A 26,671-nucleotide genomic window follows, 5' to 3' on the forward strand; every position below is an offset into this window, starting at 1 on the left:
GCCAATGGCTGCTACATATAGACTGTACTTTTCTACATGGTTCCAGGCAGGAGTCATTTCTTTACTTTGTATTTTAATATTCACCCTCAAAATCTTTGGCCACCCCTCTGGTACCCCATTCTGAATTTTCTGCATACTCCCCTGCCTGCAGACTCCAAGTTGTAAACTAGAGATGCGCAAGCTGACAAAAAACCAAGGCATCTTTTTCCAACGGGATTATCCTCTTTCCCTTCCTCATCTCTCTCTCTCTCTCTCTCTCTCTCTCTCTCTCTCTCTCTCTCTCTCTCTCTCTCTCTCTCTCTCTCTCTCTCTCTCTCTCTTTCTCACTTGCTCTCTGTCTTCTCCCTGCTGAGTCAAAAAGGCATCATCCTGAATCAAATTTTCCATCTGTAGATCCTGCTTGTGGAGTAATGAGTCTCACAGATGTGTGTACACACACACACACACACACACGTGAGTGCAAATGCATGTACAAATGTGCACACATTTCCTGCAGTCAAACTCTCTTGTTTTCAAATACCTAGAAACACCAGAGTGAAGAACAAATAGAAATGGGCAACAGGTTTCTTTCTGGAAGCCAAAGCAGGTGCTGTCAGTGCTACATAAAACAGAAAATCCCAAAAGTAATAAGATTTCAGGGGATATAAAAAGTAACAACCTGGGAGAGATTACTTGGTAAAGACCACTGTGACACTCATGGAGTAATAAGTCAGCCCAGCCAGGTGGAAGGTACGTTCTGTTTTGGGAATCTTGTGTCTTATGACTCTGAATTTAAGGAGGAAAAAGAGATATGAAGACGGCACTACACCTGTCCTCTCACAGGGAGGACCAAGAAACAGTGTTTTATGCAGCTGACATCTTGAATATGGACGTCCAAAAATGACGCGTGTAAATGTGTGCCACAGCACACTAAAGTCCATTTGCTTGGTTCAGTGTGCAGCTTCAAGCAGTTTAGAGAAAAGGAAGTGACACATTTCTTCTGCTATGGGTCAGTGGCACTAAAGTCCATTAATCCTATTAGCAGATCATTCTCCCAGATTAGCGCTGACGTGCACGTTCGCCGCGCCTGTGGGATTTGTAGTGTTAAAGGAGTCATGCCTGTTATCACTGAAGGACTTCATGTGGCAGAACCTCAAAGTTAATCACGTGTTAAAACACCCTCATCTCCAGCACAACCTGCCGTGCGTCATGGCCAGCGCGCTCACTGCACCATCTTCTCTAAAAGCACACAGGGCCTCTGTGCAGTGTGCACCTGCCCTGTACGCTCAGGCTTTTCACGGGTCATTGAGAGTGACACACTTGCACAGTGATTCCTCTGCGCAGACGGACTCAGCAGATTAACGTTTCTTTACCCATAAATGCACGAGTCCTGACACGGTATGACTGTGCATGTGGAGATGGCTGACCCGCACGCGTTCGTCCCACAAAAGGAGATCGTTTACAACAACCTGCTGCCTTACGCAGAGCGGCTGCAGCGGGAGGCCACCATGTTGTTGGAGGAAATCAAAGCCAACCTGTCCAGAGCGGTTCTTCTCAGAGAACTATGGCCTGGAGTTGCATTCTGGACGAGAAGACTCATGGTGTAAGTAATGCAGTAGATAACTAGATGGGCACTCAGAGCACATGGCTCAGTCAGCACTGGAACCTTACACTCATCTCACTCATCTTCAACTGATTATCCTGGATTGGGTCGTGGGGGTAACAGCTACAGTCGGGGACCCCAAACTTCTCAGGCCACATTGACCATCTCTGACTGGGTGATCCCGAGGCGTTCCCATGCCAGTGTGGAGATATAATCTCTCCACCTAGTCCTGGGTCTTCCCCGGGGTCTCCTCCCAAATGGATGTGCCTGGAACACCTCCCCAGGGAGGCGCCCAGGGGGCATCTTTACCAGATGCCTGAACTACCTCAGCTGGCTGCTTTCAACGTGATGGAGCAGTAGCTCTACTCTGAGCTTCTCACGAATGACCAATCTTCTCACCTCATCTTTAAGGGAGACCCCAGCCACCCTCCGGAGGAAGCCTATTTTGGCTGCTTGTACCCGCAATCTAGTTCTTTCAGTCATGACCCAACCCTCATGACCATAGATGAGTAGGAATGGAGATTGACCAGAAGATCAAGAGCTTAACCTTTTGGCTGAGCTCCCTTTTCATCACAACAGTACGGCAGAGCGAATGCAATCCTGCCCCTGCTGCGCCAACTCTCTGATCAATCTCACGCTCCATTGTCCTCTCACTCGTGAACAAAACCCCAAGGTACTTGAACTCCTTGACCTCATTCCCTACCCAGAGTAGGCAATCTATCGTTTTTTTTTATAATTTATTTGTATGTTACTGCTTGCAAATAAGTATTTGAACACCTGTGAAAATCAATGTTAATATTTGGTACAGTAGCCTTTGTTTGCAATTACAAAGGTCAAACATTTCCTGGAGTTTTTCACTAGGTTTTCACACACTGCAGCAGGGATTTTGGTCCACCCCTCCACACAGATCTTCTCCAAATCTTTCAGGTTTGGAGTTTCAGCTCCCTCCAAAGATTTTCTATTGAGTTCAGGTCTGGAGACTGGCCAGGCCACTCCAGGACCTTCAAATGCTTCTTACGGAGCCCCTCCTTAGTTGCCCTGGCTGTGTGTTTGGGGTCATTGTCATGCTGGAAGACCCAGCCATGACCCATCTTCTATGCTCTTACTGAGGGAAGGAGGTTGTTTGCCAAAATCTTGCAATACATGACCCCATCCATCCTCCCTTCAATACGGTGCAGTCGTCTTGTCCCCTTTTCAGAAGACCACCCAGAGAGTATGATGCTTCATGGTTGGGATTGTTTTCTTGGGGTTGTTCTCATCCTCCAAACATGGTAAGTGGAGTTGATTCCAAAAAGCTCTATTCTGGTCTCATCTGACCACATGACCTTCTCCCATGCCTCCTCTGGATCATCCAGATAGTCAGTGGTGAACTTGAAACGGGCCTGGACATGTGCTGGCTTGAGCAGGGGGACCTTGCTGCCCTGCAGGATTATAAACCATGACAGCATCATGTGTTACTAATGTAATCTTTGTGACTGTGGTCCCAGCTCTCTTCAGGTCATTGACCAGGTCCTCCTGTGTAGTTCTGAGCTTTCTCAGAATCATCCTTACCCCACACAGTGAGATCTTGCATGGAATCCCAGACTGAGGGAGATTGACAGTCATCTTGTGTTTCTTCCACTTTCTAATAAATAATCATAACAGTTGTTGTCTTCTACCAAGCTGCTTGCCTGTTGTCCTGTAGTCCATCCCAGTCTTGTGCAGGTCTACAGTTTTGTCCCTGATGTCCTTAGACAGCTCTTTGGTCTTGCTATAGTGGACAGGTTGGAGTGTGATTGACTGAGTGTGTGAACAGGTGTCTTTTATACAGGGAACAAGTTCAAACAGGTGCAATTAATACAGGTAAAGAGTGCAGAATAAGAGGGCTTCTTAAAGAAAAATTAACAGGTCTGTGTGAGCCAGAATTCTTGCTGTTTGGTAGGTGTTCAAATACTTATTTGCAGCAGTAACATACAAATAAATTATTTAAAAAATCATACATTGTGATTTCCGGATTTTTTTTTTTTTTTTTAAGATTATGTCTCTCACAGTGGACATGCACCTATGAAAATTTCAGACCCCCTCCATGATTTCTAAGTGGGAGAAATTGCAAAATCGCATGGTGTTCAAATACTTATTTTCCTCACTTTATGTATATGAACATGCAAACTTACAGTATGGCCTGAATATGAAAGCTGCTGACAGCTTTGGGCTCATAGTCAGACCTGTTCAGTTTCTTCACCTCCACGAAGAACTTGGGTGGTAAACTTTCAATCTGTGTGCATTTTCCTATGCTGTTTCGATATTTATGGAGTACGTTTTTTACTGTCTGGTTTATAATGAATCTGATACGCAATCTGGATGGATTGTTGTGGTAACAGTCTGATATGGGAAAATATCAGTCTGGAAATCAGCCAGTGAGAGTGCGCGTAGTGTTGTAGCCATATAATAATAGGTTTTATTTCTATACACACAAATGCATTGACAACACTGCACATTCTATTCCAAATCAAAATGTAAAGAAAAAAATAGCAAATTTGTTATTAGTTTTCAGAAAGTGAAGAAAAAAGATTAGGCTGTCCAAAAGCAAATAAATAAAGAAAAATACAGTGCTGCGTTTTTCTTTACAAACCCAAACATTTACTTTATAAAGTGGAAAATGCTTGAAGATTTCTCTTTCATGTGAATGACAGAACTAATATTTAGTTCTGTGACCACTGTTTCTGAGAACTGCTTCATATCTGTGTTGCACGCAACGTCTTTCACCTGTATTTCAGCCCAGGATGATTAGACTACATTCCACAACTACTCTGCCTTTCTTGGTTTGCCTCAGAAACAGCATTTTTAATGTCACCTCACAAGTTTTCTATTGGATTAAGGTCCCGGGATTGGGCTGGCCACTCCATAACATTAATGTTGTTGGTCTGAAACCAAGATGCTGCTCACTTGCTGGTGTGTTTGGGGTTGTTGTCTTGCTGAAACACCCATTTGAAGGCAATTTCCTCTTCAGCATAAGGCAACATCACCTGTTCAAGTATTTTGACGTATTCAAACTCTATCCATGATCCCTGGAATGTGATACATAGCCCCAACACCATAGTGTGAAAAACATCCTCATACCATGATGTTTGCACCACCAAAATAATTTTTTTGCGGGGGGTGCATCTTTTGATTTGATTTATTTGGGAATAACATGCATGTATAAAAAATAAACAATACAGTTCATAAAACTGCAGAGGATAACACAATAAAGTATGAAAGTTATTCCCATTGTGGTCCTCAAAAAAATAAAAATGGAATAAATCCAGATGCTCATCCAGCATCGGACAGATGTCCCAGTGGGTTGTAGCTGGGCAGCAGTATTGAACTTATATCTCTCAAAAAAAAAAGAAAAATAAAAGAAGAAATCCAGATGGGGCTTCCCCCACCACTGGACGAGACTCATCCAGCCCACTGCCCCTGCCTGCTCCCTAGCTACTGGATTAGTTCGGCCACTTCCAGAAGCGCTATTCCTGTCTGATCATATAAAACTAAAAGTGTGCCGTCAACAAGTTGTCTCACATGATGCATACTTTCTGAGTCATGGAAACTACACTCAACAAAAATATAAACGCAACACTTTTGGTTTTGCTCCCATTTTGTATGAGATGAACTCAAAGATCTAAAACTTTTTCCACATACACAATATCACCATTTCCCTCAAATATTGTTCACAAACCAGTCTAAATCTGTGATAGTGAGCACTTCTCCTTTACTGAGATAATCCATCCCACCTCACAGGTGTGCCATATCAAGATGCTGATTAGACACCATGATTAGTGCACAGGTGTGCCTTAGACTGCCCACAATAAAAGGCCACTCTGAAAGGTGCAGTTTTCTTTTACTGGGGGGGGGATACCAGTCAGTATCTGGTGTGACCACCATTTGCCTCATGCAGTGCAACACATCTCCTTCGCATAGAGTTGATCAGGTTGTCAATTGTGGCCTGTGGAATGTTGGTCCACTCCTCTTCAATGGCTGTGTGAAGTTGCTGGATATTGGCAGGAACTGGTACACGCTGTCGTATACGCCAGTCCAGAGCATCCCAAACATGCTCAATGGGTGACATGTCTGGTGAGTATGCCGGCCATGCAAGAACTGGGACATTTTCAGCTTCCAAGAACTGTATACAGATCCTTGCAACATGGGGCCGTGCATTATCCTGCTGCAACATGAGGTGATGTTCTTGGATGTATGGCAAAACAATGGGCCTCAGGATCTCGTCACGGTATCTCTGTGCATTCAAAATGCCATCAATAAAATGCACCTGTGTTCTTCGTCCATAACAGACGCCTGCCCATACCATAACCCCACCGCCACCATGGGCCACTCGATCCACAACATTGACATCAGAAAACCGCTCACCCACACGACGCCACACACGCTGTCTGCCATCTGCCCTGAACAGTGTGAACCGGGATTCATCCATGAAGAGAACAGCTCTCCAACGTGCCAAAAGCCAGCAAATGTGAGCATTTGCCCACTCAAGTCGGTTACGACGACGAACTGGAGTCAGGTCGAGACCCCGATGAGGACGACGAGCATGCAGATGAGCTTCCCTGAGACGGTTTCTGACAGTTTGTGCAGAAATTCTTTGGCTATGCAAACCGATTGTTTCAGCAGCTGTCTGAGTGGCTGGTCTCAGACGATCTTGGAGGTGAACATGCTGGATGTGGAGGTCCTGGGCTGGTGTGGTTACATGTGGTCTGCGGTTGTGAGGCTGGTTGGATGTACTGCCAAATTCTCTGAAACGCCTTTGGAGACAGCTTATGGTAGAGAAATTAACATTCAATACATGAGCAACAGCTCTGGTTGACATTCCTGCTGTCAGCATGCCAATTGCACGCTCCCTCAAATCTTGCGACATCTGTGGCATTGTGCTGTGTGATAAAACTGCACCTTTCAGAGTGGCCTTTTATTGTGGGCAGTCTGAGGCACACCTGTGCACTAATCATGGTGTCTAATCAGCATCTTGATATGGCACACCTGTGAGGTGGGATGGATTATCTCAGCAAAGAAGTGCTCACTATCACAGATTTAGACTGGTTTGTGAACAATATTTGAGGGAAATGGTGATATTGTGTATGTGGAAAAAGTTTTAGATCTTTGAGTTCATCGCATACAAAATGGAAGCAAAACCAAAAGTGTTGCGTTTATATTTTTGTTGAGTGTAAATTAAGAGGGATTTGAGATGCCTGTGAGGACTACGTGACTATTTAGAGAGAAAAATTTGTCAGTGTGCAATTGTTGAACTAATCCAAATTGAACCAACACAAGAGCAACATGCTGCGAGTCACACCAAGAGAATGCAAACCACGCCCCCCACTACATTTTGCAAAATTTCACAAATTCCCCCACGAATGCTCGTCGCACTCTGTCACAGCCCGGTGAGATACCACCCTAACCAACACAGGAAGATCTCAAACCATATTATCACAGAAGATGAATTAAGATCATTCTAGTAAATTGGCAAAATTAAATGAGACAATTTACAACCTTCACAGATGTGTCACATTTGTTGCAGGACTGCTTGAGTGGATGAGTGTTCTCGGTATTCCTAACACAGGGTTTGAAAAATGTCTATATGAGATTTTTAGAGTCTAGAATTGCAAAATCCTCAGTGTGATAGTTCTCATTCTCAAAGGTTCAAAAATAAAACAAAGTATTTAAAGACGAGCCTGTTCTGCCCTTTAACTTTAACCACCAGATCTTTAATTGACTTTGTCATTTGGCACGACTCTTGGATTCAGAGAGGTTAGTCTGTTTTAAGCAGAGCCGCCGCTGACATACTGAGAATATAGGTCAGAAGCGGGAAGTGACCACATGCTCGATGACTTTCCACCCGTGTGTGCTCACGTAACCTTCACCCTCAATTTTCTGAAGCTGTACGGCCGGAGGTTCAGCAAAGAGGACCACGTTCTCTTCATCAAGCTGCTCTATGAGTTGGTCACTCTGCCCAACCTGGAGCCCCACATGATGCAGAGCTACGCCCGGCTGCTCATTCACCTTCTCAAGTGGGTGTGGCAAAAACACACACACACACACGGACACACGTGCATAACGCTTTCATAAGGTTGGATTAAACCAGTTCAGCTACATAGATATCCAGGAGGAGCTCAAGTCAATTTTGATAAACCTTTTAGCAGTATATTGGTTTATCGTCATAAAAGATAACTTTTCAGTTATCTGATTAATGGTTATCGAAGCTAACTTTTTGGTTAGCTGTGCCCACCACTGGTGATAAACAATATGTAATATAATCCATCCATCCATCCATCCATCTTCTACTGCTTAGTCCAATTAAGGGTCGCGGGGGGCTGGAGCCTATCCCAGCAGTCATATAGCGCGAGGCGGGGTACACCCAGGACAGGACGCTAGTCTGTCGCAGGGCCACAAATAGACAAACACAGACACACCCACACCCACACCTACGGAGAATTTTAAAGATTCCAATCCACCTAACCCGCATGTCTTTGGATGTGGGAGGAAACCGGAGCACCCGGAGGAAACCCACGCAAACACGGGGAGGACATGCAAACTCCACACAGAAAGGCCATGGGAATTGAACCCACAACCTTCTCGCTGTGAGGCAACAGTGCTAACCACTAAGCCACCGTGCTACCCTGTAATATAATCCATTACTCGAAAATTAAGGTTCTCAACTTTGTTAGACTGCACTAGCAACCAGTAAACTGTTAAACAGGGAAGCAAGTACTAGTGCAGCAGATAAGAGAATCCTTCAAATGGTGATACAAGCACCAAAGTTGGCACAAATACTCCTTAAACATGACTCTTTTGAAAAAACTGAGTATCCGCTTGAATTTTCAATAGGCGGCCTGGTAGGGGTCAATTGAAGAATTACACAGAGGTCAAAAATTTAAAATGTCACAATCATATTGAAAGCTTCACCACATTATTTGTCTGAACATAAATATTCCAAAAAGGTATAGTTGGGACTAAATATGATTGAATGTTATGGGGTCAAAACAGCAAGAATGGTAACAAAGGTCAGTTTCAGTTTGTACAGGGGTCAGAAGTTAAAATTGCTCCAAATATTGTAAAACATGATGCAACTGGTTATTGGTTAAGTTAATGGGATTTTAAAAAGGAATAGTTTGCACCATGTGTCATATTTAGTTATCACGTTACAGGGTAACATATGTCACATGCTATAGAATCCAACGGATGTCGACAGTGTCTGACCTTTACTTTGCAACACAGTTAAAATGATTCCATTTGTTAATCCTATTAGTTGAACCAATAATTTGCACCACTTGTGTACCAAAATTGGAGCAAGTTTAATTTCTGACCACTGTACAACTGAAATTAACCTTTTGTTGTGTGGGCCGCTGAAGAGGAGGTACTGCTGGCCCACCACCACCAGATGGCGCCCTGCTTGAAGTGCGGGCTTCAAGAACGAGAGGGCGTCGGAGCAACCGGGAGTGACAGCTGTCACTCATCATCAGCACCAGCTGTCACTCATCCACAGTTCATCACCACCACCATAAAGGCCGGACTACAACTCCACCTCCCCGCTGAGAAATCAGCCAGTAGAGAGGTAATTTTCTCTGCTGAAGTAAACCCTGACTTATAGTCTGAACTTATTTGCAGCCGTTTTCCTGTGGTGTTGCCTTATCTGGGGGATTGGCGTTTGGTGTGATCAGCGACGGCTTCGCTTCACACTCCAACCAGATAAGTGGTTAGACAGGAGCTGCACGAGTGTGTGACTGGAGGTGGAGATGCTCCCTCCCAAAAGAACACAGACTGTGGGATTACTGAGTGTGCGAACTCACACTCATCAATACTGTTTCTGTTCTCTGCCAGCAGTACCAGGTCTGACAGCTGGAGACGGTGGCCACCTGGGGATCCAGGACTTGGCGGCTCCGGTGTTCTTCAGATCCGTTGGCAGGGAGGGCCGTGTGGGATCCGGCTCGGTTCGGGACGGACGTCTCCTATCCTCAAGCCTGCCCACACGTCACGCTACATATAGTTGTCTGTGGTACCAAAACTGTTACTGTCTGTATTCCGTTGTGCACTTCACAACATTAAATTGTTACTGTTTGGCTTATCCATTGTCCGTTCATTTAACGCCCCCTGTTGTGGGTCCGTGTTCCTACACCTTCACAACAGGATTTCTCGGCCAACGTCATGGATCCCGAGGGGTGTCAACCATCGCTTGAACAGCCAATGGAAGAGCGAGGTGCACAGGCGTCAGCAGGAGGCGTGTTAGGTGAGCTGCAGCAAATCTTAACCGCTTTCACTGCTCGGCTGGACTTAGTCACCGAGCAGAGTGTGATTCTCAATCGGAGGATGGAGGCTCTCACCGCCAAGGTGGAAGCGCATGCTCAGGGCGCTGCGGCAACACCTCCCCCTGCTGACCGGAGGCCTGAAACAGACATTCCGCTGGTCGTTCAACGAACCCCCCCCACCGTCCCCTGAAGCATACATAAGCCCTCCGGAGCCGTACGGAGGTTGTGTCGAGACGTGCGCGGACTTCTTAATGCAGTGTTCGCTCGTCTTTTCACAGCGTCCCGTCATGTACGCGTCAGACGCTAGCCGGGTGGCTTACGTAATAAATCTGCTTCGAGGAGAGGCACGCGCCTGGGCTACGGCGCTCTGGGAGCAGAATTCACGGCTCCTAACGACGTATACTGGGTTTGTGAGGGAGTTCAAGCAGGTTTTTGATCACCCCCATACAGGCGAATCTGCTTCGAACTTGCTGCTGGCAATCAGGCAGGGGTGTTGGAGCGCAGTTAAGTATGCAGTCGACTTCCGCATTGCGGCAGCACAAGCCGGCTGGAATGCTGTTGCGCTCCGCGCCGCCTTTGTAAACAGACTGTCTCTGGTCCTTAAGGAGCACCTGGTGGTGAAGGACGAGCCGCGGGATTTAGACGGGCTTATCGACCTGGTTATACGGTTAGACAACCGATTAACAGAACACCGACGGGAGCAAGACGAAGGGCGTGGTCAGGCACAAGCCGTCCCTCTTCCTCCCGGGTCCGAAAAGGAGCCATCTTCCCCACGCTCCACAGCCAGGGCACTCCACGTGACGACAGCTCCCCCTGCTGACGTTGCTATGGAAAGGAGCAGGGCCAAAAGGCAATCAGATCAGAGACAAAGGAGGCTGGTCCGTGGGGAGTGTTTTCTCTGCAGCTCAACCGAGCACACGCAGAAAAACTGCCCCAAACGGTCAATACAGCAGCACTCGTCCTTAGAGACTGGGCTAAGGGTGGGTCACAATACCCACGCGGGGAGACCCCAAAAATCTGCACGCATCCCAGTCACGATCCTGAGTGGGGATCTAACTCTTCACGCCCCAGCACTGGTGGACACGGGGTCGGAGGGGAATCTGCTGGACAGCAGATGGGCAAGGGAAGTCTGGCTCCCTCTAGTGGCTCTACCTTCACCTTTGAAGGTACAGGCACTAGATGGCACCCTTCTTCCATTAATCACACACCAGACACAGCCAGTGACATTGGTGGTGTCTAGTAATCACAGGGAGGAGATTGTGTTTTATGTAACACCTTCTACCTCCCGTGTGATATTGGGTTATACTTGGATGATAAAACACAATCCCCAGATTGATTGGCCGTCTGGGGTTGTGGCTCAGTGGAGCGAAACCTGCCACCGGGAATGTCTCGGATCCTTGGTTCCGCCTGGTGTGACAGCTAGTGAGGAGGTTAAAGTCCCACCCCAATCTGATGGTGGTGCCAAGTGAGTACCATGATCTTGCTGACGTTTTCAGCAAAGATCTGGCGCTCACCCTTCCCCCGCACCGTCCGTACGATTGTGCCATTGATTTGATCCCGGGCGTTGAGTACCCGTCCAGCAGGCTGTACAACCTCTCACGTCCTGAGCGAGAATCAATGGAGACCTACATCCGGGACTCATTAGCTGCCGGGCTGATCCGGAATTCCACCTCCCCGATGGGTGCTGGTTTCTTTTTTGTGGGAAAGAAAGACGGCAGACTCCGTCCATGCATTGATTACAGGGGGCTGAACGAAATCACGGTTCGCAACCGATACCCTCTGCCCCTGTTAGATTCAGTGTTCACGCCCCTGCATGGAGCCCAAATATTCACAAAACTGGATCTTAGGAATGCGTACCATCTGGTTCAGATCCGGAAGGGAGACGAATGGAAGACGGCATTTAACACCCCGTTAGGTCACTTTGAGTACCTGGTCATGCCGTTCGGCCTCACTAACGCCCCCGCGACGTTCCAAGCTTTGGTAAACGATGTCTTGCGGGACTTCCTGCATTGGTTTGTCTTCGTATATCTGGACGATATACTCATCTTTTCCCCGGATCCTGAGACTCATGTTACGCATGTACGTCAGGTCCTGCAGCGGTTGTTGGAGAATGGCTGTTTGTGAAGGGCGAGAAGTGCGAGTTCCACCGCACTTCTTTGTCCTTCCTGGGGTTCATAATCTCCTCCAACTCCGTTGCCCCTGATCCGGCCAAGGTAGTGGTGGTAAGAGATTGGCCCCAACCAACAAACCGTAGGAAACTACAACAGTTCCTTGGTTTTGCTAATTTTTACCGGCGGTTCATCAAGGGCTATAGTCAGGTGGTTAGTCCCCTGACAGCCCTGACCTCCACAAAAGTCCCCTTCACCTGGTCAGATCAGTGTGAAGCCGCGTTTAGGGAGTTGAAACGCCGGTTCTCGACTGCACCAGTTCTGGTGCAGCCCGATCCAAGTCGCCAGTTTGTAGTCGAAGTGGACGCCTCTGATTCAGGGATAGGAGCCGTGCTGTCCCAGAGCAGGGAGTCCGACAAGGTTCTCCACCCATGTGCCTATTTTTCCCGCAGGTTGACCCCGGCTGAAAGGAATTATGACGTCGGCCCCGGCTGAAAGGAATTATGACGTTGGCAATCGGGAACTTCTTGCGGTGAAGGAGGCTCTGGAGTAGTGGAGACACCTGTTGGAGGGAGCTTCGGTACCGTTCATGGTTTTCACTGACCATCGGAACCTGGAGTACATTCGGACCGCCAAGCGTCTGAACCCCAGGCAAGCCCGCTGGTCACTGTTCTTTGGGCGTTTTGACTTTTGACTTTCGGATCACATACCACCCCGGGACGAAGAACCAATGATCTGACGCCCTGTCCCGGGTGCACAAAGAGGAGGTCAGGACCGAGCTGTCAGACCCAACCAAAACCATCATCCCCGAGTCCACTGTCGTGGCCACCCTCATCTGGGACGTGGAGAAGACCATCCAGGAGGCCCTGACACGGAACCCGGACCCGGGGACCGGCCCAAAGAACAGACTATACGTCCCACCAGAAGCAAGAGCTGCCGTCCTGGACTTCTGTCACGGCTCCAAGCTCTCCTGCCACCCAGGGGTGCGAAGAACCGTGGCAGCTGTCCGGCAGCGCTTCTGGTGGGCGTCTCTAGAAGCCGACGTCTGGGAGTACGTCCAGGCCTGCACCACCTGCGCCAGGGGCAAAGCGGACCATCAAAAGACCCAGGGCCTCCTCCAGCCTTTGCCCGTGCCTCATCGCCCCTGGTTTCACATCGGCCTGGACTTCGTCATGGGCCTCCCGCCATCCCAGGGCAAGACCACCATCCTCACGATAGTGGACCAGTTCTCCAAGGCGGCCCGCTTCGTGGCCCTCCCGAAGCTCCCGACGGCCCAGGAGACTGCAGACCTCCTGGTCCACCATGTCGTGCGTCTGCATGGGATTCCATCTGACATTGTCTCGGATCGTGGTCCTCAGTTCTCCTCCCAGGTTTGGAGGAGCTTCTGCAGGGAACTGGGGGCCACCGTAAGTCTCTTTTCCGGGTACCATCCCCAGACGAATGGGCAGGCAGAGCGGATGAATCAGGAACTGGAGCAGGCCCTCCGCTGCGTGACCTCCGCGCACCCGACGGCTTGGAGTGACCATCTGGCCTGGATTGAGTACGGTCATAATAGCCAGGTATCATCGGCTACCGGCCTCTCTCCGTTTGAGGTGTGTTTGGGGTACCAGCCCCCATTGTTCCCACTAGTGGAGGGAGAGGTCGGGGTGCCCTCGGTCCAGGCCCCTCTGAGGAGGTGCCGTCGGGTGTGGCGTACCACCCGCTCTGCCCTGCTCAAGGCCCGGACGCGGGGCTAAGGCCATGCAGCACCGCCGGCGTGCCCCGGCCCCTACGTATAAGCCCGGACAGGCGGTTTGGCTATCCACGAAGGAACATTCCACTACAGGTAGAATCCCAAAAAACTAAAGGACAGGTTCATTGGACCTTTTCCATACTTAAAGTCTCAGTCCGGCCAGCTTCAGCTTCACTGCGGATTCATCCAGTGTTCCATGTTTCACGAATCAAACCCTACCACACATCAACTCTCTGCACCCCCGGACCGGCGCCGCCTCCATGCCCGGATCATAGATGGAGAGCCTGCCTGGACCGTGCGCAGGCTCCTGACGTCCGTTGAAAGGGCCGGGGGTTTCAGTATCTGGTGGACTGGGAGCCCGGTTATGGCCCTGAAGAGCGCTCCTGGGTGAAGAGGAGCTTCATCCTGGAACCCGGCCCCTCTGGCGACTTCTACACCGTCACCCGGACAAGCCGGGTCGGGCGCCAGGAGGCGCCCGTTGAGGGGGGGTCCTGTTGTTGTGGGCTGCTGAAGAGGAGGTACTGCTGGCCCACCACCACCAGATGGCGCCCTGCTGAAGGTGCGGGCTTCAAGCACGACGAGGGCGTCGGAGCAACCGGAGTGACAGCTGTCACTCACATCAGCACAGCTGTCACTCACCCACAGTTCATCACCACCACCATAAAGGCCGGACTACAACTCCACCTCCCCGCCGAGAAATCAGTCACTAGAGAGGTAATTTTCTCTGCTGAACTAAACCCTGACTTATAGTCTGAACTTATTTGCAGCCGTTTTCCTGTGGTGTTGCCTTATCTGAGGGATTGGCGTTTGGTGTGATCAGCGACGGCTTCGCTTCACACTCCAACCAGATAAATGGTTAGACAGGAGCTGCACGAGTGTGTGATTGGAGGTGGAGGTGCTCCCTCCAAAGAACACAGGACTGTGGGATTACGAGTGTGCGAACTCACACTCATCATACTGTTTCTGTTCTCTGCCAACAGTACCAGGTCTGACAGCTGGAGAAGGTGGCCACCTGGGGATCCAGGACTTGGCGGCTCCGGAGTTCTTCAGATCCATTGGCGGTGAGGGCCATGTGGATCCGGCTCGGTTCAGGACGGACGTCTCCTATCCTCAAGCCTGCCCACACGTCACGCTACATAAATTGGTCTGTGGTACCAAAACTGTTGTCTGTATTCCGTTGTGCACTTCACAACATTAAATTGTTACTGTTTGGCTTATCCATTGTCCGTTCATTTAACGCCCCCTGTTGTGGGTCCGTGTTCCTACACCTTCACAACACCTTTGTCACCATTCCTAATGTTTTTACCCCATAACTCCATAACATTCAGTCATAGGTAGTCCAAACTATACCTTTTTGGAATCTTTGTGATCTGACAAATAATATAGTATAGCTCTCAATATGATTGGAACATTTTTAAATTGTGAAATTCAAGTGGATACTCAGTTTTTCAAAGGAGTATGTGTGCCAATTTTGGTGCTTGTTTCCAGAAATGAACAGTTGTTACAGTTATCTGCTCCATTAAACTGGTTCCTTTTCTTTTTTGTCTTCACTCTTTCAGCTGTCCTGCAAAATTAAAAATGTAGAATAAGTATATCCCATTTGGGCTCTTCTATCAGCATAGTGCTGCAACATGGCAGCCTCCATGAGGGGACTGCGACTCCCATGTACTATAGCTAAGAAACAGATGGTTTTGAATTCCATTCCTCCTGATAAATGCACCTACACTCACCAATCTCCAACCTTCCTTTTCTCTCAAAGATTCTTGAGAGGGTAGTTGTAAAACAGCTAACTGATCACCTGCAGAGGAATGGTCTATTTGAAGAGGTTCAGTCAGGTTTTAGAATTCATCATAGTACAGAAACAGCATTAGTGAAGGTTACAAATGATCTTCTTATGGCTTCGGACAGTGGACTTATCTCTGTGCTTGTTCTGTTGGACCTCAGTGCTGCTTTTGATACTGTTGACCATAAAATTTTATTACAGAGATTAGAGCATGTCATAGGTATTAAAGGCACTGCGCTGCGGTGGTTTGAATCATATTTGTCTAATAGATTACAGTTTGTTCATGTAAATGGGGAATCTTCTTCACAGACTAAAGTTAATTATGGAGTTCCACAAGGTTCTGTGCTAGGACCAATTTTATTCACTTTATACATGCTTCCCTTAGGCAGTATTATTAGACGGTATTGCTTAAATTTTCATTGTTACGCAGATGATACCCAGCTTTATCTATCCATGAAGCCAGAGGACACACACCAATTAGCTAAACTGCAGGATTGTCTTACAGACATAAAGACATGGATGACCTCTAATTTCCTGCTTTTAAACTCAGATAAAACTGAAGTTATTGTACTTGGCCCCACAAATCTTAGAAGCATGGTGTCTAACCAGATCTTTACTCTGGATGGCATTTCCCTGACCTCTAGTAATACTGTGAGAAATCTTGGAATCATTTTTGATCAGGATATGTCATTCAAAGCGCATATTAAACAAATATGTAGGACTGCCTTTTTGCATTTACGCAATATCTCTAAATCAGAAAGGTCTTGTCTCAGAGTGATGCTGAAAAACTAATTCATGCATTTATTTCCTCTAGGCTGGACTATTGTAATTCTTTATTATCAGGTTGTCCTATAAGTTCCCTAAAAAGCCTTCAGTTAATTCAAAATGCTGCAGCTAGAGTACTGACGGGGACTAGCAGAGCATATCTCACCCGTGTTGGCCTCTCTTCATTGGCTTCCTGTTAATTCTAGAATAGAATTTAAAATTCTTCTTCTTACTTATAAGGTTTTGAATAATCAGGTCCCATCTTATCTTAGGGACCTCGTAGTACCATATCACCCTAATAGAGCGCTTCGCTCTCAGACTGCAGGCTTACTTGTAGTTCCTAGGGTTTGTAAGAGTAGAATGGGAGGCAGAGCCTTCAGCTTTCAGGCTCCTCTCCTGTGGAACCAGCTCCCAATTCAGATCAGGGAGACAGATACCCTCTCTACTTTTAAGATTAGGCTTAAAACTTTCCTTTTCGCTAAGGCTTATAGTTAGGGCTGGATCGGGTGACCCTGGACTATCCCTTGGTTATGCTGCTTTAGACGTAGACTGTGGGGGGGTTCCCATGATGCACTGTTTCTTTCTCTTTTTGCTCTGTATGCATCACTCCGCATTAATCATTAGTGATCGATCTCTGCCCCCCTCCACAGCATGTCTTTTTCCTGGTTCTTTCCCTCAGCCCCAACCAGTCTCAGCAGAAGACTGCCCCTCCCTGAGCCTGGTTCTGCTGGAGGTTTCTTCCTGTTAAGAGGGAGTTTTTCCTTCCCACTGTTGCCAAGTGCTTGCTCACAGGGGGTCGTTTTGACCGTTGGGGTTTTTCATAATTATTGTATGGCCTTGCCTTACAATATAAAGCGCCTTGGGGCAACTGTTTGTTGTGATTTGGCGCTATATAAAAAAAAAGTTGATTGATTGATTGATACTTTAATAGGTACACCTATTCAAATGCTTGTTAACACAAGTATCTAATCAGCCAGTCACATGGTAGCAACTCAATGCATTTAGTCATCTAGATGTGGTGAAGACGACTTGCTGAAGTTCAAACTGAGCATCAGAATGGGCAAGAAAGAGGATTTAAGTGACTTTGAATGCGGCATGGTTGTTGGTGCCAGATGGGCTGGTCTGAATATTTCAGAAACTGATGATTTACTGGGATTTTCACTCACAACCATCTCTAGGGTTTACAGAGAATGGTCCTAAAAAGAGAAGATATCCAGTGAGCGGCGGTTGTGTGGACGAAACTACCTTGTTGAGGTCAAAGGAGAATGGACAGACTGGTTGAATGGGCAACTGCATGATGCTATCATGTCAATATGGGCCAACATCTCTGAGGAATGTTTCCAACACCTTGTTGAATCTATGCTGTGAAGAATTAAGGCAGTTCTGCAGGCAAAAGGGGTCCAACCCCATATTAGCAAAGTGTACCTAATAAAGTGGTGAGTATAAATCATACACATTGTAGCTTTAAAGAATATCACACAAAAGAGTTGAATTTTCGCACCTGTCTGCTAAAGTCCAGTTACTTTTGGTGCCTTAAATGTAGGGACTTAAAAAAAAAATAACAGGACAAGCACTATTTCATTGTTGACAGCGATACTAAAACCACGGGTGAGCTTAAAATGACTTTGCTTGTTATTTGTGATAAAAACATGAAAATTCACACTAAAGCACTAAATCTTAAGTATTACACCTGTTAGCACATCTAGCTTATGTGAATAAGTAATAATGTGATTGTGAGCAGGATATGAATTAATATTGTTTTGGACACATGAACATTCACTCACCCTCAGTTGGGCAGTTGTATAATAATGAAGTGGTACTTTAATTGTTTGGCCCTTATAAAGCCTCACTGTGTGACGTGCTGCATTTGTATAGAATATGGGATCTGCCACTCATCCGGCGACGGGAGGAAATTCTCCATGACATTTGCATTCGTCACTCCCCATTAATCTTCAGTTGTTTCCATGACTTTTGCATTCATCACAAAGCAACGGCATAATGTAGATGTCAGTCATCCGAGTGTTTTCCATGAGAGGAAAAAAGGAATTTCTAAGTGACTCATATATTAAGTGCAGGTCTCATCGCTGAGAGAAATATTTAAAACTCCAAATCAAATCTTGCTCATCTTTTTTCTTTATGACAGTGTTTCAACATTACTTATCCTCTTGTATCTTCTTGCCATCATTAAAAAAAAAATGTCTATGAAGAGAGCCCCGTTCTGTAGCTGTTAAATGAATGAGAGAGGAGGAGACGACAGGAATCCAAGGATGTGGAAAATGTGTGTTTGAGTGTGCGCTGGGCTTCCCGACCTTTCTGTGGTGTTTATTTAAGGATGTAAAGCACATAAAAAAAAAATCTAAATTAATGAATCTATTATAACGCAGCCGATTTGGACCGAATGAGCATCACCTGGGGTAAATAAACAACACTTACAATCCACAAACATGAAGCACAACCTTCACAGAGTAGTAGCCTTTAGGAAGGTAGGGGGCTACACAGAGGTCAAAATAAAAAAAATGCTTAAATCATGTTGAAAAATTACAATAAATATAGTTTGAACTTTCTATATCTGCTTCCTGTCATCCCCCCTTCTGATAAAGTCAGATTTCATAGCTAAATATTTGATCCAAACTAGCAATATTTTGAAATTTCTTACCGCATAAACTGCCCACACCATCTCAAAATGCAATATGGCTGTCTCAGGTGGTGCATATTGCATGATACAGATGAGTAATATACAGTAGGTGGTGCAAGTTATGCATCCCTATCACGCAATATGCACCACATGATGCATATTGTGCATCCATATCTCGCAATATCAGTGGTAGCACAGCTAACCAAAAACTTAGCATTGATAACCGCTAATCAGCTAACTGAAAGGTTATCTTTTATAATGCTAAACCAATAAACTGGGTGCCAGTAGATGGCAGTGTTCTATGCATTTTGACCCTGGTTATATCACGCGTTTGTCGACTTGAATCACAACTTAACAGACTTTTCGGTTTTGCAAATGCCTTTTTTTACAAAGAAAAATATTTATTTCACAAAAGCACATTTATTTGTAAACACCAACACATACGTTACATTCACTTGTGTTGGTTTTTACATAGAATGAATTAGTCAACCAGTCAGTATGAGCAGAGGCTAAGTTTACCGATAATCCCTTTGGGCAGCTGCGTGTTAATGTTCAAATCTTCAGAATTAGTATATTTTTAAATTAACAGATGTGTTATATATTCGCTTTGTACATTTTAAGAGTTTACATTAATGTAGTTATTCTATCTGGATTAATTTGATTTATAAATCAAAACCATAAGTCAAACCTGCTTTCCTTTTCAAGACGTCTGCGTCACGGCTGGACCACTGTATGCTGTCAAGGTTAATGACTTTTTTTGCAGCAGTCTGGTGGCCAGGCTCCTTCTGCTGGGGTAAAGTTGAGCTCAGCTCCTCTCAGCTGCCTCACTGCTCCAAAATACATAGCAGACATGAGCCAACAGGGTTTCTAAATGTCTTTCACCGTTACTAACTATGTAGAAAAACATTAGCGGTCTATAAGTTATCAGAACTAAATTTATCGGAAGCTAATTGGTTCACCGATGGTTTTTGAAGTTAGCTGAAAAGCTAACCCGCTAACAAAAAAGTTAGCTTCACTAATTAGCGGATTAGCGGAACTGTGCCCAACCTTGCATGTATATAGCCGGTCTGTTAAATGGGTGTTTTGAAACAAAATAAAGTAAGAAGCTCAAAATTTGTCTGGAGATTAAAGCATGTGTTCTTATTATTGCTGTTAAGTCACTCAAAATGGCTACTGCAAGGTGCGGGATGAAGAAGTGTGAGAAAAGTCACCCTCAGACACCAAAAAGCCTCTGATTTAAGTCCTAGAGGAGGATAAAAACCAGCACAGTCTTCACCTGTGTTTGCACATCTGGAAAAACGAGTGTGTCCCGCTGAGAAACGCCGTATAACCATTTCCCAGAGTTTTCAAACATTCTGCAGCTTTTGATTTTCCAGCATTTTATTGTTATTATTATTAAGATATGTGGCAGGGGTGGTGGCCAAGTGGTTAATGCACTTGGTTTCAGTGCAGAAGGTTCTGGGTTCAAATCCCACCCCTGCCATATTTCTCCATGTAATGTGGAGTTGCGTCAGGAAGTTCATCCGGCGTAAAACCTGTGCCAATTCAACATGCAGATCCACCTTGGATTTGCTGTGGGGACCCCGAGTGCAAACAAGGGAGCAGCCGAAGGGACTTTATTATTATTAAGAAATGTTTCAAAGGTTTGAAAGTCAAAGCCCCCTGGAGTCCTGAAAAATGTTGGACAGAAACACTGGGAGGACAGCTGATAAATATTAACGTCTTTTCCAACAGGAAGAAGGAGCTGCTCTCACGGAATGACCTGCAGTTGCCATGGAGACCACTCTATAATCTCTATGAGAGGATTGCCTACTCCAAAACCGAACATCTCGGCCTCATTTGGTTTCCCAAGTATGTTGTTTTACCTTTACCTGATACTTGTCATGTTTTGATGTGTATATATTTTGTAGACATTGTAGACCTCATACAGTACAGCCCATCTTGTAGGGTGCTCAAAAACACTATTGACTAAACACAATGCGGTTGCACCACAATGTATTTAATGTAAAAGTCTGACATACAAAATGTTGAAGTAAAATGTGCTCAGAATTGCAATGAGTTAAAACAAACATACTTATTAGCCAGTCAAAATGGCCATACTGGGTGAAAACAAGGATAGCTGATAATTACATTGAAATTAGCTGAAATTCAGTCAGAAAATTAGTCTACACAATCATTCATTTCATTCATTTATTTTTTTATATTTTATATAGCCTCAAATCACAACAAAGTTGCCTCAAGGTGCTTCACACAAGTAAGGTCTAACCTTACTAACCCCTAGAGCAAGCACACAGGTGACAGTGGTAAGGAAAAACTCTCTCTGATGATTTCAGGAAGAAACCTCAAGCAGACCAGACTCAAAGGGGTGACCCTCTGCTTGGGCCATGCTATCGATACAATTGAAAATACAAATATACAGAAAATTTTGGGAGACCATACTGGTGAACGGGGGTCCACAGATCCCGTCTATTTCATGACCATTGCAGAAAAAAACACCCACTCCCACTTCTGGATGGAGCTGCACCTCGGACAGAGAGAAAAAACAGACTCAGACAGCAGAAAGACAACAAATAAGGTATAATTTGTCAAAATAAAGCAACAAGAAAAACAGAAGAAATGCTAAGGTGATTGCCGGTGTTGTAGCCCAAACAGTCTGCCCTAAAAAATTGGTCCACCCTGCCTTCACTGCGCATGCATCATTAGCCGCGGTTCACAGATTAACACCTCATTTATGCTTAAAACTGCACTTCAGTCATCAGTGACAGATATCTGAAGCTTTTGTACAACAATCATGTCCACATAAATTCAGCATTATTTCATCATAAAAGACCATCCGGATGAAGCGATCAGAGCACAGTAGCTAAACAAGCTGCTAGCTGACGCGTTCACTGCACGTCTGGCATTTCAAAGCAGAGTTTCTGCTTAAAGTGGCCTCATTTCTGCTTAAAACTGACTTTAGAATGATTTAAGAGGTGTTACCTTTATCATCTGATGGTTCATAATCAAATTAATCCATTTGATTGCTTTGGGTGAAGAGACTCCATCTCAGACGTGCTGCTGTGGTCTGAATTGATGCATGTGCAGTGAAGCAAGGTGGACCGATTTTTAGGGGTGGGGGGGGGGCATTCTGTGTGCGACACCGGCCACTAGCCCTAAGCTTCACTAAAAGCCACAGACTTTAGATAAAGTTGAGGCTGTGGGCCACTCTATTTACTAATAAAATTAATTTAAAAGGGTAGGAAGCATAGTAACATACTAATCAGGTCATCTGCAAGTGATTTAGCACCAGGTTCTCCACAAACATGAGGTGTGAGGGAGGAGAGGGGCGGCCGCATATCCGCCCGCGCCGCAGTCCAGTCACGAGCGGCTCTGCTCACCAGCCCAGCTATCAGGAACCAACCGAAAATCCACGGCGCTGTTGGGGAAAGTGTAGTGACACGGACCCACAACAGGGGGCGCAAATGAACGGTCAATAGATGAGCCAAAAGGTAACAATTTAATGTTGTGAAGGTGCACAACGATTATACAGACAATCACAGAATCTGATAGCAGTCAATACACAAAGGTGACGTGTGGGCAGGCTCGAGGATAGAAGACGTCTGTCCTGAGAAGAGCCGGAACCACACGATTTCCACCGCCAAAGAACCCGGTGAATACTGGAGCCGCCAAGTCCCGAATTCCCAGGTGATCACCGTCCCCGACTGTCGGATCTGGTACTGCTGGCGAGGAGCACAAACAGTGAGATGTGGGTGTGTGCACACCCAGTAACAAAACAGTCAGAAGGTGGAAAGTCACCTCCACCTCTAATCACACACTCGTGCAGCTCCTGTTAACCCACTTATCTGGATTGGGTGTGAAGCGTAGCCGTCGCTGTTCACACCAAACGCCAATCCAGCTGATAAGGCACACCACAGGAAAACGGCTGCAAAAGAGTTCAGACTATTATTTAAGTTTAAGTCAGCAGAGAAATTACCTTCACAGGTAGATGATATCTCGGCAGCGAGGTGGAGATGACGTCCGGCTTTTATGGAGTGGATTGATGAAGTGGAGATGGGTGACAGCTGTCATGAGTTGATGAGTGACAGCTGTCAACCCCAGCTGTGTCCATGGCGGCAGCGCCCTCTCGTGCCTGAAGCCCGCACTTCAGGCAGGGCGCCCTCTGGTGGTGGGCCAGCAGTACCTCCTCTTCTAGCGGCCCACACAACAGGACCCCTCCCTCAACGGGCGCCTCCTGGCGCCTGACCAGGCTTGTTCGGGTGACGGTGGTAGAAGTCGGCCAGGAGGGCCGGGTCCAGGATGAAGCTCCTCTTCACCCAGGAGCATTCTTCTGGTCCATACCCCTCCCAGTCCACCAAATACTGAAACCCCCGGCCCTTACGACGGACATCCAGGAGCCTGCACACTGTCCATGCAGGCTCCCCGTCGATGATCCGGGCAGGAGGCGGCACCGGTCCAGGAGTGCAGAGGGTGGAGGTGTGGTATGGCTTGACATGTGAGACATGAAAGACTGGGTGGACCAGCTTCACTGCGGCCGGACTGAGGACTTTGAGGATCTGGAATGGTCCAATGTAACGTTCCTTCAGCTTAGGGGAGTCCACTTGTAAGGGGATGTCCTTCGTTGATAGCCATACCTCCTGCCCGGGCTGGTAAGCAGGGGCCGGGGAACGCCGGCGGTCTGCATGGGCCTTAGCCCTCGTCCGGGCCTTCAACAAGGCAGAGCGGGCAGTACGCCACACCCGTCGGCATCTTCGCAGGTGGGCCTGGACCGAGGGCACACCGACCTCTCCCTCCACCACGGGGAACAGTGGGGGCTGATACCCCAGACACACTTCGAACGGGGAGAGGCCGGTGGCAGAGGACACCTGGCTGTTATGGGCGTACTCGATCCAGGCCAGATGGTCACTCCAGGCCGACGGGTGCGCGGACGTGATGCAGCGGAGAGCCTGTTCAAGTTCTTGGTTGGCCCGCTCTGCCTGTCCGTTCGTCTGAGGATGATACCCGGATGAGAGGCTCACGCTGGCCCCCAGTTCCCTGCAGAAACTCCTCCACACCTGTGAGGAGAACTGAGGACCATGGTCCGAGACGATGTCCGCTGGTATCCCATGCAGACGCACGACGTGGTGGACCAGGAGGTCTGCTGTCTCCTGGGCCGTTGGGAGCTTCGGGAGGGCCACGAAGTGGGCCGCCTTGGAGAATCGGTCCACTATCGTGAAGATGGTCGTCATGCCCTGGGACGGTGGGAGACCCGTGACAAAGTCCAGGCCAATGTGGGACCAGGGGCGACGAGGCACCGGTAGAGGCTGCAGAAGTCCTTGTGTCTTCGTGTGGTCTGCCTTGCCCCTGGCACAGGTGGTACAGGCCTGGACATACTCCCAGATGTCGGCCTCCATAGACGCCCACCAGAAGTGCTGCCGGACAACTGCCACGGTCCTTCGCACCCCCGGATGACAGGAGAGCTTGGAACCGTGACAGACGTCCAAGACCGCAGCTCTGGCCTCTGGTGGGACGTATAAACGGTTCTTCGGACCGGTTCCTGGGTCCGGGCTCCATGCCAGGGCCTCCCGGACGGTCTTCTCCACGTCCCAGGTGAGGGTGGCCACGTTAGTGGACTCAGGAATGATGGACTCCGGTGGATCCGACAGCTCCGTCTTGACTTCATCTTCGTGTACCCCGGGACAAGGCATCCAATCTCTGGTTCTTGGTCCCGGGGCGATAGGTGATCCGGAAGTCAAAACGCCCCGAAGAACAGTGACCAGCAGGCTTGCCTGGGGTTCAGCCGCTTGGCGGTCCTGATATACTCCAGGTTCCGATGGTCAGTGAAAACCGTGAACGGCACAGACGCTCCCTCCAACAGGTGTCTCCACTCCTCAAGAGCCTCTTTCACCGCAAGGAGTTCTCGATTGCCGACGTCATAGTTCCGTTCAGCTGGGGTCAACCTGCGAGAAAAGTAGGCACACGGGTGAAGAACCTTATCGGTCTCTCCACTCTGGGATAGCACGGCTCCTATCCCTAAGTCAGAGGCGTCCACTTAAACCACAAACTGGCGGCTAGGGTCGGGCTGCACCAGAACTGGCGCAGACGAGAACCGGCGTTTCAACTCCTTGAACGCGGCTTCGCACTGATCCGACCAGGTGAAGGGGACTTTTGGAGAGGTCAGGGCTGTCAGGGGGCTAACTACCTGACTGTAGCCCTTAATGAACCTCCTGTAGAAATTTGCAAAGCCGAGGAACTGTTGCAGCTTCCTACGGCTTGTTGGTTGGGGCCAATCTCTCACCGCTGCAGCCTTGGCCGGATCAGGGGCGACGGAGTTGGAGGAGATGATGAACCCCAGGAAGGACAAAGAGGTGCGGTGAACTCACACTTCTCGCCCTTCACAAACAGCCGGTTCTCCAACAACCGCTGCAGGACCTGACGTACATGCTGGACATGAGTCTCAGGGTCCGGGGAAAAGATGAGTATGTCATCGAGATATACGAAGACGAATCGGTGCAGGAAGTCCCGCAAGACGTCGTTTACCAATGCTTGGAACGTCGCGGGGGCGTTAGTGAGGCCGAACGGCATGACCAGGTACTCAAAATGACCTAATGGGTTGTTGAATGCCGTCTTCCATTCGTCTCCCTTCCGGATCCAAACCAGGTGGTACACATTCCTAAGGTCCAGTTTGGTGAAAATTTGGGCTCCATGCAGGGGCGTGAACACTGAATCCAACAGGGGTAAAGGGTATCGATTACGAACCGTTATGTCGTTCAACCCCCTGTAATCAATGCATGGACGGAGTCCACCATCTTTCTTGCCCAAAAAAAAGAAACCTGCACCCATCGGGGAGGTGGAATTCCGGATCAGCCCGGCAGCTAATGAGTCCCGGATGTAGGTCTCCATTGATTCGCGCTCAGGACGTGAGAGATTGTACAGCCTGCTGGACGGGAACTCAACGCCCGGGACCAAATCAATGGCACAATCGTACGGACGGTGCGGGGGAAGGGTGAGCGCCAGATCCTTGCTGAAGACGTCAGCAAGATCGTGGTACTCAACCGGCACCGCCGTCAGATTGGGAGGGACTTTAACCTCCTCATTAGCATTTACACCGGGAGGAACCGAGGATCCTAAACAATTCCGGTGGCAGGTTTCGCTCCAGTGAGCCACAACCCCAGATGGCCAATCAATCCAGGGATTGTGTTTAATCATCCATGGGAAGCCCAAAATCACGCGGGAGGTAGAAGGAGTTACAAAAAACTCAATCTCCTCCCGGTGATTCCCAGACACTACCAGGGTTACAGGTAGTGTCTTGTGTGTGATAAAAGGGAGAAGAGTGCCATCTAGTGCTCGCACCTTCACTGGCGAAGAAAGTGCCACCAGAGGGAGCCCTACCTCCCTTGCCCATCTGCTGTCCAGCAGATTCCCTTCTGACCCCGTGTCCACCAGTGCTGGGGCTTGAAGGGTTAAATCCCCGCTCAGGATTGTAACTGGGAGTCGTGTTGAAAGATGTGTATGACCCACGTGAATGTTCTGACCCCCCCTCAGCCCAGTCTCTAAGGGCGGGCGTTTGTGTTTTGACCGTTTGAGGCAGTCTCTCTGCTGATGCTCACTCGAGCCGCAGACAAAGCACTCCCCGCGGACCAGCCTCCTCTGTCTGACTGTGGCCCTGCTCGTGTTCCTAGCATTGTCAGCAGGGGGAGCTGTAGCCACACGGAGCGCTGTGGCTGTGGAGCGTGGGGAAGCCGGCTCCCTTTCGGACCCGGAGGAAGAGGGACGGCTTGTGCCTGACCACGCCCTTCGCCTCGCTCTCGTCGGCGTTCTTC

At 47.9% G+C, this 26,671-nt stretch overlaps 1 protein-coding gene across 1 annotated transcript in view; it reads left to right on the forward strand.

Annotated features, from left to right (window-relative positions):
• The first annotated feature begins 1,379 nt into the window (after positions 1 to 1,379).
• LOC117530562 (proteasome activator complex subunit 4B-like) overlaps positions 1,380 to 26,671 on the forward strand; it is a 140,318-nt gene continuing 115,026 nt past the window's right edge. Inside the window, exons 1-3 of the mRNA XM_034193454.1 lie at positions 1,380 to 1,576; positions 7,468 to 7,614; positions 20,607 to 20,723. Coding sequence (XP_034049345.1) covers positions 1,380 to 1,576; positions 7,468 to 7,614; positions 20,607 to 20,723 — 461 coding nt within the window. The remainder of the gene's footprint in view (positions 1,577 to 7,467; positions 7,615 to 20,606; positions 20,724 to 26,671) is intronic.

Source organism: Thalassophryne amazonica, chromosome 18, assembly GCF_902500255.1.
Source record: "Thalassophryne amazonica chromosome 18, fThaAma1.1, whole genome shotgun sequence".
In the NCBI taxonomy this organism is placed as follows: Eukaryota; Metazoa; Chordata; class Actinopteri; order Batrachoidiformes; family Batrachoididae; genus Thalassophryne; species Thalassophryne amazonica.